Below are 12,212 nucleotides of genomic sequence, written 5' to 3'. Positions count from 1 at the left end.
GTTATTGAAAACCTGTTACTAATAATTTGGAACAAGCAGACCACACAATCAGTCTTTGAAATTAACAATGATGGCTATATATGTTTATAATAATTAAATAACATAATCTTTGTTTGTGTTCAGGTCGTATGGGCAATATCAAACAGGCTCTGCAGCTGATCACAGATGAGCTCAGAGATGTGGACCAGGCTATAGAGTTCTGTAAGGAACACAATGATCAAGAACTGTGGGAGGACCTCATCCAGCACTCCCTCAACAAACCAAGTAAGTAAACAGTAATGGTACTGTAGCAGACTGAGAATGCCAAAATTGATAAAAAAAAAAACGGACGGGGGCGTGGTGTGTCAAAACAACGCAACCTGCCCCTGACTGAGAATGCCCAAATTTTCCATTTGAATCTTTGAAGTTGTCTTTTTTGAAAAATCCCAATTTATTTTGTCATAAACATACCAAAATGCAGTGATGTCATTTAAGTAAGATTTCTTGATGCCATACAAAGCTTTTGTCATTAATGCAGCTTTTGATGCAATAAGGTCAAATTATATATTTTCAGTGATCAAAATAAAACTTAAAGATGAGCAAGCCTGAGTTCTTTTTAAAAGGCCTGGCACCATAATCTTTAATTAGTCCTGCTACATAGAAACCATTATATGAGCAAGCCCGGATTGCATTTCACCTGAGTGTAGGGCTGGCAGGTTAATGCAAATTATGACTACTGTTATTTACTACAGTTTTTAATTCTGCAATTTCATCTTTTCTATTTAGACTTTATCCGAGGCCTACTGAACAACATTGGCACGCACGTTGACCCCTCCAATCTAATCAAGCGTATCCAGACCGGCATGGAGATACCCGGCCTACGTGACTCCCTTGTGAAGATTCTTCAAGATTACAATTTACAGGTAGATGAAGTATTTCATTGTTGTTTTTTTTAATAGTTTATTTAAAGCTGCACTCTCACAGATTGACCGTTTTGACAACTTTTTTTATCTTTTTTGTCTTGGAATGAGACAATTTTTTATTACATATCTGCAAACCAGTGATAAAAGATCAGATTGCAGATTTTCCTATTTCTGTCCAATAACTAATGTTTCATGGCTTAAAGTGTTACTAACGGTTTAAGAAAAATGCATAAAACATCAATTTTTGAACTTAAATATAAATATAAAAATCTGCAATCTAATTTATTTGTTGGCAGTCTTAAATATGACTGGTTTCCATGCATGTCGCATACTTACAAAAAAGTATCAAAACGTTCAATCTGTGAATCTGTGAGAGTGCAGCTTTAAATCTGAATTTGGGGTTATAATCTAAGAGTTTGTGTTTGTCATGTTTTTTCAAATATTATGTTTACTTTTGCACTCGATGTTTCGTTTGACATTTCAATCAGTCTTAAACAACTCACATTTGTACGTTTTATCGAAAAATATTGTAGGCTTGTAGCTCCAAAAGTATTACACCTACTCTCATGAAACTTCATAGGAAAAGGATTTTATTTTTATGTGATGCCATCTGAGACATTGATACAGAATTAATATTATTTAAGTTAGGACTTAAATCCCTCATTGAAACTGCCCTCTAATCTTTATGTTACAGATTTCCTTGCGTGAAGGATGCAAGAAAATTTTGGTAGCGGATAGCTACGGGCTCATGAATCGACTCGTCAAAACCCAGAAAAAAGCCATCTCAGTGGAAAGTATGTTCTTTATTTTACCAATTCATTAAGTGGTTATATAAAAACAAGCTGAATTTATAGAATGAAAATTTATTTGATTTTTCCTTCGATTTCAAAACCTCATTTTGGTGATTTGTTTAATTTTTTGAAAATTATGTTTTCACTTCGTGTCTGTTTTTCAAAGAAACTCCTTGTGGTATGGTCAAAGCTTTTGTGTTGTTTGCAACAGCATTGTAAAAAAACATGACATAATTGTTCTATATTTTAACAATAACTTGAAAAAGTAAAGTTTGCAAAGAATAATATGATCTCTACTTTTTTTATGCCCCCACAAAGTGGCGGCATATAGGGTTGCCCTTGTCCGTACGTACGTCTGTCTGTCTGTACGTACGTACGTCCCGAAGATTGTTTCCGATCTAATTCTTGAAAACCGTTTGTCCAATCCTCACCAAACTTTAAACACATGTTTGTGACCATAATATCTTGATCAAGTTCGATAGTCATGGAAATCGCTTTAGTCATTTAGGAGTTACGGCCCTTTTTTGCCAAAAATACTTCAAAAATATATGTTTCCAATCTAAATCTTGAAAACTGTTTGTCCAATCCTCACCAAACTTTAAACACATGTTTGTGACCATAATATCTTGATCAAGTTCGATAGTCATGGAAATCGCTTTAGTCATTTAGGAGTTACAGCCCTTTTTTGCCAAAAATACTTCAAAAATATATGTTTCCAATCTAATTCTTGAAAAGTATGTGTCCAATGTGGATCCAACAAGTTTTTTCCTGCCTGAATGGCGCCATATAACCTATACAGTCTTGCGATGCCGTAAAACCCAACTCAACTCAACTTATCCTATATGTGCAGATTATCCTGAATAATCATTATGGCTTATTTTCTGTGACAAAAAATCGAAGTGGGGGCATCCGACACGGATGCCCCCACTTCGATTTTTTGTTCTATGGACACATTTCTAGTTAAGAAACCAACTCGCTCAGATTTGATGCTTACAGCAATGATTTTTTAACTGTTGAAATTCAGGTATTTTACTTACTTTAATGAATGACAACAAATTTTGTAAATATGATTCTTAAATGATTAAATTTTCAATTAAGTGTTACTTAAGCTTTTCAGCAAAATAGAGCTTTTTTGGCTATGTTTCTAAAAAGATATGAACAATAGAGCTCTAATGCAAATGATTTTTTTTCATTTCTTACTATTTACAACTTGAGCAAGTCCCTTAAACTGTTAAAGTAAGTTTAAAACTTAATTGCTAAGTACCTTCCTGGCAAAATGTATCTTTTTTATTTCCAGCAAGCCACGTGTGCCAGTTATGCCAGGAAAGAATTCTAGTCACAGGTATTAAATATTATCAATGAATAGCTCGTTATTGCAATTGTCAACCAAGAGAATGGAGGCAATCCAAACATTTAGCACGCATTTGTGTCAATAACATTTATTATGCCTCCCTTCGAAGAAGAGGGGTATATTGCTTTGCACATGTCGGTCTGTAGGTGGGTCGGTTGGTCCGTCGGTAGACCAAAGCTTGTCCGAGTGATAACTCAACAATTCCTGGACATATGGTCATCAAACTTGACATGAAGGTTGGGCCTGACCAGTAGATGACCCCTATTGATTTTAGGGCTCATCGGGTCAAAGGTCAAGATCACAGTGACCTTGAATGGTAAAATAATTTTAAAGCTTGTCCGAAATATAACTCAACAATGCCTAGAACTATGGTCATCAAACTTAAATGGAAGTTGGGCCTGACCAGTAGATGACCCCTATTGTTTTTGGGGGTCATCGGGCCAAAGGTCAAGGTCACAGTGACCTTGAATGGTAAAAGGTTGTCCATGTGATAACTCGACAATGCCTGCACCCATGGCCCTCAAACTTGACTTGGAGGTTGGGCCTGAGCAGTAGATGACCCCTATTGTTTTGGGGGGGTCATTGGGCCAAAGGTCAAGGTCACAATGACCTTGAATGGTAAAAGGTTGTCCATGTGATAACTCGACAATGCCTGCACCTATGGCCCTCAAACTTGATTTGGAGGTTGGGCCTGACCAGTAGATGACCCCTATAGTTTTTGGGGGTCATTGGGCCAAAGGTCAAGGTCACAGTGACCTTGAAAGCAAACTTGACAATTCCTGGACCTTTGGTCATCAAACTTGACTTTAAGGTTGGGACTGACCAGTAGATGACCCCTCTTGTCTTTAGGGGTCATCGGGCCAAGGTCAAGGTCACAGTAACCTTTAACCTATGATCATCAAACTTAACATGGAAGTTGGGCCTGACCAGGAGATGACCCTTATTGATTTTAGGAGTCATTGGGTCAAAGGTCAAGTTCACAGTGACCTTGAATGCGAAATTGTTTCAAGTGATAATTCGACAATGCCTGCACCCATGGCCCTCAAACTTGACTTGGAGTTGTGTCTGACCTGTAGATGACCCCTTACGATTTTAGGGGTCATCAGGTCGAAGGTCAAGGTTACAGTGACCTTGAACGAAAAAAGCATGGCTGTGTGATTATTTGTCAATGCCTGCACCCATGGCCCTCAAACTTGATATTTAGATTTTTGATGACCAGCTGATGACTCCTATGGATTTTGAGGTCATAGAGTCAAAGGTCATGGTCATAACACACTCTATCCTCAAACTTCAAATGGCTATAATCTTAAAACTGTTTCAACGGCATCCAATGTCAGTGACAAATCAGTTGTCATTTCGGTCCATGCATATTTCATTCAATTGTCCATATAATCCTGACAACATGGCACTCAGGGGGGGGGCATCATGTTTGACAAACATCTCTTGTTTTTAAAGTTTCTGTGAGTTTTTTTTATGAAAACACTATATAAAAGCTCTAATACACCATTGATTATTTACTACACTCAAGGTGGATTGTCAAAAGTCCACACTTCCACACACTGTGGTGGACAAATTTGTCTCCAATTGAAATCCACGCTTACCATAACTTATTCTTCATATAATCATGGCCTGAATTGATTTTACAAAGAATATATTTTTTGTTGCCATGGTTTTGGGCCTTCTAAAGTACTGATAATATTCATTGACCAAGTAAAATATTAAATAGTTTTAAATTGTCTCCCATTGTTTTTCAGACACTCACCGAGCAAGTGATATCACAGTGTTCTTCTGTAGCCATGCAGTTCACGACCTTTGTCTTATTGGAAGTACAGTGAGTATAATCATTCTGATGCTTCCACAAGCCATTTTAGCAGCCAGGAATCTAGGCCTCTGTCTTTTGAAATCTGTATCACCAGAGCGTTTGAAAATTTTATTGCATTATGATCAGGATCCAAGGGCGCTTGTACTTTCATTTGTGTAAAATTTCCAACAGTAACGAAATCAGCTGAAAGTCAGAAGCCTCAATTTTATATAAAACAACTTCATTGTTGGTCTCAGAATAATTTCAACAATAATAATGGCAACTAGCTGTCAATGGGCCGATTGTTCAGAACTTTTTTAAAGTTAAAAATGTGATAAATTACATCGTTGTTAACATTTACATGTGAAATAATTGAGGATGTTTTCAACGTTTTAGATAAAAAAGAGTTCAGCTGGAACATATGTCTCATATCATGTAAAAAAATACAGCAGATCACAAGTGTATCCATTAACCTTCAGAGTGTAATTTTCCCCAACTTACTTGCTAAAAAATTTGTTCATGAAACCTACCGTTTGCATCCCAAACATTTTACAGCTCTTTATTAAAGCAAACTACATTTTGAACTTATTCAAAAAGTAGTTATTCCCCACTAGTCCCATTTGTTTGAAAAATCTGAGTGTGAACCTAAAATTATTTTTCCAACATGTATGGACCATGATTCTATCAATAAAAACATTTTTATTTTTTTTGCAGGATAACTGTCCAATTTGCTCTACACAACGGCGTGGTCCTGGCAGTGGAGGAATGTTTGCGAAGTGATCTTGACATTCCATAACCATTTGTTTCACATGACCTTGACATTAACCATTCAGAAAACTTTGCTCTGCTCTAGTTTATGGTCTTGTTTATATGCTTATTGACCTTGCAAGAAATTGAATTTACCAAGCTTTTCGGAATAGTTGGAAATACAAGAGCAAAATAATCAGTGGAATAATAAGTATGATTGGTATTGTTTGTTGGACATGAATAACTTAAGCTATGCTTAAAAGACATGAATGTGACCTTCACTGTTTCCTTGTGATAAAAAGCTGCCGAATTTTTTATAAACTTGAATACCGTATGAAAATGAATAAATTGCCACCATCACCATTTTTGTACATAGGCAGACAATATGGTATTCAATTTTGTTGCAATTTCCACAGGTTATTTACCATCGTATAAGTTGTTATGCCCCCACAAAGTGGCGGCATATAGGGTTGCCCTTGTCCGTACGTACGTACGTACGTACGTACGTACGTATATGACTTGTAACGTACGTACGTACGTACGTACGTACGTACGTCCCGAAGATTGTTTCCGATCTAATTCTTGAAAACCGTTTGTCCAATCCTCACCAAACTTTAAACACATGTTTGTGACCATAATATCTTGATCAAGTTCGATAGTCATGGAAATCGCTTTAGTCATTTAGGAGTTACGGCCCTTTTTTGCCAAAAATTCCCGAAGATTGTTTCCGATCTAATTCTTGAAAACCGTTTGTCCAATCCTCACCAAACTTTAAACACATGTTTGTGACCATAATATCTTGATCAAGTTCGATAGTCATGGAAATCGCTTTAGTCATTTAGGAGTTACGGCCCTTTTTTGCCAAAAATACTTCAAAAATATATGTTTCCAATCTAATTCTTGAAAAGTATGTGTCCAATCCTCACCAAACTTTACATACATGATTGTGACCATAATATCTTGATCAAGTTCGATAGCCATGGAAATCGCTTTTGTCATTTAGGAGTTACGGCTCTTTATTTGCAAAAAAAGACTTGAAAAATACGTCCCGAAGATTGTTTCCGATCTAATTCTTGAAAACTGTTTGTCCAATCCTCACCAAACTTTTAACACATGTTTATGACCATAATATCTTGATCAAGTTCGATAGCCATGGAAATCGCTTTAATCATTTAGGAGTTAGGGCCCTCAGATTATCCTGAATAATCATTATGGCTTATTTTCTGTGACAAAAAATCGAAGTGGGGGCATCCGTGTCCTATGGACACATTTCTAGTTTATTTTGTTATACAGCATTCTCTAACATATATTATACCGAAATCATAAAAACATACTTTAAATGAATTTGGGGATTTTGGTGGATTTTGTCCCATCAATGAAACATTCGATGACAGGGATTTTGACAATGGAAATTTTTTTTTTTAAACTTCCTGCAATAATCTATTTCAAGAGACTTTTGCATCGCATTTCTTAGAAATCATTTACCATCAATATATAATTTTATATTTGATTATTTCTATATATAAATGAAAAAATGTTAAGAATAGAGATGTACCGCATTGACCCACATGCACTGTTAACATGATGTGAATGGAAGCTTACTTGTGCCTTGTCAGTTGTCGAATGTTGTTTGTCAGAGGTAGTCAAAATAAACCATTGGATGAATAGATTATATAACCGTGTTCTGTTATATAAATATCAGATCCCATGGTGGGTTATAGCATATAATGGTAACCTGAGAATGTAAATGTCAACCGAGGGGTTGGCTGAGGTTGACACTGTTGTTTCTATGGATATCATTTACATGTTATCTCCCACCATTGGGTCTGATTTTTATTTTATTATACTGAAAATTTTATTATACTGAAAAATATTGTTAACACCAGTTATGTCTGCAATGCATTGCATCTACAAACTAGGATTTTCAACTATATTTTGTAAGTGTCTAAATCGCGCCCAGGCACTTTTGACAACAAGACATAAGTTTTGAGACTATATGCAAGGGTCATATAGAAAATTAAGACGATGCGGACTAGGTTATTTTGTAAGTGTTAAGTCATGAGAGGTATAATACTATTTATCGACAATATAATCCCTTCATTGGCAATAGGATGGTTGAGTGACATACAAGTCATACAACATCATGCTTATTATTATGTTAGATAAAATGAATTCCAAAAATTTGATATTTGCAAAAGTTTAAGAATGCAATATCCTTAAGAATTGTATCCATTGAAAAGATAACTCAGTCATTATTAATAATAATAATATTATTAATTGAATTGTGTCAATTTGTTTTAATAATGAATTTGTTTTCATGATTTGCATGTGTTATTTATCTGCCATATTTGTTATATTATCCCAAAATAAAGATATATAATTATGTGGGTAGTTGTTGCTGTTCAAGTCAATTTGAGATTTTGTTACCAATGAAAAATTACATGTTATAGAATGGTGAAAACCAGGTGGGTGGGTGGTTGGCTGTTTAGGCGTATGTTGTTACAACTCGGCATTAAAGTTTTAATTCTATGTTATGAATTCAATAGGTTTTATCCAATTGTTATGAAACTTGGTCAGAATACTTGTCTGCATGTTGTCTTGAAGAAGTACAAATATTAGTCACTTCAGATGAAAAAAACAACACAGGTCATGAGGTTAAATCTTAGAAAAAAGTCCCAGTCATAAATTCAATTGTTTTTATCTAATTGTTACAAAACTTGGTGAGACTACAATTTTCATAAATTTGAATGCATTTTATTTCTGCATGTTTTATTATTCAATTATAAATATGGGTCACCTCAGGTCAAAAACTAGGTCAATATGTAATGTATTATTCTTTAAAATGGTATATACAAATAAACTGAATTCTTCAAAAGAATGTTGTCTTGGCAAAGCACACGTGTACACAAAACGGTAAGAGGCTTTGTTTGTTCTTGACCGGGCAACATTTTTTGGAAGTATGCATTTAAGTTATGAACATATCGACGCTATGTATAAGCCGAACAAATTGCCTGCTATTTAACAACTATTAACATGTGTTACAGTTCGTGTCTTAATTACACTTATATTAACTCACACTTATTCTTATTCAGCCACGAACAAAAAACGCATAAAACTTCCACGGCAAACATAAAAGGTGTTCAAACATAACAAAACTGGCCATATAGAACCTATATTGTATGTTATGTGCACTAGACGTCGTAAAGAAATAGATGCATATATAAACTCGATAAAATTAAGCCTGAAATAGGTTCAATAACGGTATATTTTGGCTAAAACAGTTTCAAGTCACGCATTTTTCTATTTTCACTTTCACAAGACAAAAAAAATCGTTCAGCTTGTACATTCAGTAACGTTTTTAAGGCTTCAAGAAACATAGGCTAGAAAATCTAGATAAAATAATACGTCTTGCCTCCGGGTAGGCGTATAGCATTGATATAAACTTACTTACAATGTCAAAATATTCTTCAACACACCAAAATATTCAAAGAATTCGCCATTTTGTTCCGCATCGAACATGTCCCTCACTTAATATTCCGCAAAAATGAATAACATTGACAAGAATTCTCTGCGTCATGGATTGGCCAAGATACAAGAAAATCTAAAATATTTCACACGTGTAAAAGCAGAAAAAAAGTATAGTTTTATAGGCGTTAAGAAATAATTTTTGACGTAAGAGGGAGCGAGTCTTAGGGGAGTAACCTTTTGGCTTGTGCCCCTCCATCAGAACCGAAATTGTATTGTTGAAAGTGTTGGGGTACTGCCCCACGATCATTGAAAAAATATATTCTGAAATAGTGCATTTTGGGCGAAGTAAATTACCTTTTTTTCTCCCATATTTTTGAGATCCGCTAAATGTGATTCAATTCAGTACGATAACGACAGTGTAAGGGGAAGCAACTCCTGACTAAATTGTACGTTGATTAAAACTCTTATCTAAATTATGATAAACAAATGTACTTGTTTGGTTTGTAATTCAACTATAGTCTACAAAATTAGCCTTGGTATGATTTCTATGACACAAAATCCATGCAGAATGAATCTGCAACTTTCTTCAAATTACAAAAATAGATTCATCGGAAGGAAACCACTAGCGCACGCCCCCCCCCCCCCCCCCCATAAATCGTCCAAGTTCAACTTTTATTTCAATATGCCCAAATCGCACAAATAAGAACTAGAAATTGTGAAAATTTACATGTGGTAGTGCCCCATAACCGCCATGCCAACACTTTAAACCAAATACATTCGGTTCTGAGGGAGGGGCGCAAGTCAAAAGGTAATGCCACTAAGTAACGCCCCCCTCTAAAATCAAATCCTATAACCGTCCCTGGAAACAACCCATTCGCCCCACTCTACGCAATACTCGTACTGCTGTGAGGACTTTTCAGACTTAATTTATTATGTAGTGGTGAGTACAGATATTTCAATTTTGTAATATAACATGGTATCTTTTAACCATCTACAAACGACTATAATCTGGGACCGATAACAATCCCACTCCAAGCTATTATCTATGGAACGCCGTTAAGGCCATCGCCTGTGAATCACGATACTCGATAATACCATTATGAAGCGTGAAACACAACACTACGATAAAGAAAACGCGACAGAACGATAACAAAAGCGCGACAGTACGATAGTACGATGATCATATCACGTTTTTATTAGTTTTGAGGTTCCGAATATTTAGCAAGAATAATACTTACATACGTTGCAGCATGCGTACGAGTATAACGGGGTTGAGCAAATTTAACAAATATTTTTGGTCTGATTTTCAGTAAAAAAGCAATTGCATTTTTCGGCAATGTATCTAAACAGAATGAATATGTTTTTGAGTCAAAATTGTCAACACTTCTCAGTCAACCATGTCTTGTGGTGATTGTAGCTATTTTAAGAAAGATATTTGCATTTTTTGTAACCAGAAAATGCATTTTATCATATATCTTATCCAGTTTTTTCATGATTTTATTGAATATATTTCTAATCATCAAGAACCCACAGAGACGTTGTAGATTGGGTAGTCTGGGGCAATTTGACACGAAAAAAAATAGTTATATTGTCGACAGACTTTTCCGAAACGAAATGATCCAAAATCTGATAAATCTACTTTCATTAAATTTGGTCAACTCCTTATTACCCTAAAATATGTAACAAAGGATGTATATTTTACTCATGAAAAATATTGTTGAAACTTGAAACTAAATAAAACGAAATTTTAAAACGTTATCAATTTTGGCCTTCCCCACCCACTTAAGCTCTGTAGAAGGACCTAATGCAGCGTTAGGTTTACGACTACGATATCTTCATTCGGCACTCCTCGGCCATTTTTATCGAAAACAACCTCGGATGTATTCCGGTACATCAGTTGAAGTAGTTCGTAAATTTTCGAATTATATCATAAATTAAATGTAATGTTTTAGAGTTGTATTTATTGATCTAAGTTTAAATTGATTGCCAGTGAAGTGTATTATTGCAAACATAATTAAGATTCCCAAGAGATAAGTCATAAAATTAACTGCTAAATAAAATTTCTACGCGATCTACTTGCAGCGGACTTTAACGTAACACTTTTTTAGTATGTACACCGTCCATATACATCGGAGGTTGTTTTCGATAAAAATGGCCGAGGAGTTCCGAATGTGATATCTTATTGCAACGGGACCAATTTTCGAATTTGTGGCGACGACCATGCCATTGAGAAACTGTCTAACAAAATATCAAGATTTTGTTTTTTAACCGTTTGCATACCTCTACTTTACAAGTCCAGTAAACATAAAAACTTACAGGCAATCGTCAACTGCAGAATATTAATCATCTACTTTATCCAAACAATCGCCACGTGCATATTAATCATCTACTTTATCCAAACAATCGTCACGTACCTAAGTCAAGTATGTGAGGCAGGCTTAAAATAGGACAGGATGCTATAACAGTGTGTGTATACCACGTGATAAATCATGTCATATATGCTACGTCGGAAGGCATTTTGCTTAAAATAAACACTTAAAACGAAGATAACTTTTCTTTTACTACACCATTTGAAATGGAACAAAGGTCAGTCTATGCCGCTTAAAGAGCCCCGCCTACGTTTTATTACTGGAGTTTGATCAGGTGATTAGTTTAATTAAACACTTCGATAAACCTGTTTCAAAATAATGTTTTGTCAGAGCTCCATCATTCGGCCGTTTAGTGAAAGGGTTTGTCGAAGTGTTTTCAGAAACTAAACTCTCAATCAAACTCTGGTAAAAGACCGGAGGCGGGGCTCCGTAAGCGGCGTAGACTGCGCTATGTTTAATTTAAAATGGTGAAGAAATAGTGAAGTTATCTTTGTTTAAAGTCTTTATTCGAAGCAAAATATTGCCTTCTCGTGTAGCATTTATGCACAATTTATCGCGTGGTATACATACACTGTGTAGAAGCGAAACGGTGTGCTAAGGCAAAAGGGCACATTTTGTAGGGCTGTCTAGAAATCGGAACATAACGAATTTGACAGAAAATGTTTGGAATTTTGTTTAAATGTTTCAACTGCCAAGTTTGTATGTTTTTATATCACATGATAAGTTTTAATCAAAATTAATAAATATTGAAACATACGAAGCATTTAATTCTAAGAAGGCAAA

At 35.3% G+C, this 12,212-nt stretch overlaps 1 protein-coding gene across 2 annotated transcripts in view; it reads left to right on the top strand.

Annotated features, from left to right (window-relative positions):
• Window positions 1-7,975, top strand: part of LOC128232448 (vacuolar protein sorting-associated protein 41 homolog) — a 36,137-nt gene extending 28,162 nt beyond the window's left edge. For both annotated transcript variants that reach the window (XM_052946010.1, XM_052946000.1), the window contains 6 exons: window positions 124-264; window positions 766-902; window positions 1,597-1,696; window positions 2,991-3,035; window positions 4,799-4,875; window positions 5,560-7,975. In XM_052946010.1, coding sequence (XP_052801970.1) covers window positions 124-264; window positions 766-902; window positions 1,597-1,696; window positions 2,991-3,035; window positions 4,799-4,875; window positions 5,560-5,625 — 566 coding nt within the window. In that variant the 3' untranslated portion in view covers window positions 5,626-7,975. The remainder of the gene's footprint in view (window positions 1-123; window positions 265-765; window positions 903-1,596; window positions 1,697-2,990; window positions 3,036-4,798; window positions 4,876-5,559) is intronic.
• The last annotated feature ends 4,237 nt before the right edge of the window (window positions 7,976-12,212 follow it).

The sequence above is a fragment of the Mya arenaria genome, chromosome 1 (genome assembly GCF_026914265.1).
Source record: "Mya arenaria isolate MELC-2E11 chromosome 1, ASM2691426v1".
NCBI lineage: Eukaryota > Metazoa > Mollusca > Bivalvia > Myida > Myidae > Mya > Mya arenaria.
This window is presented reverse-complemented; position numbering and strand designations above follow the sequence as displayed.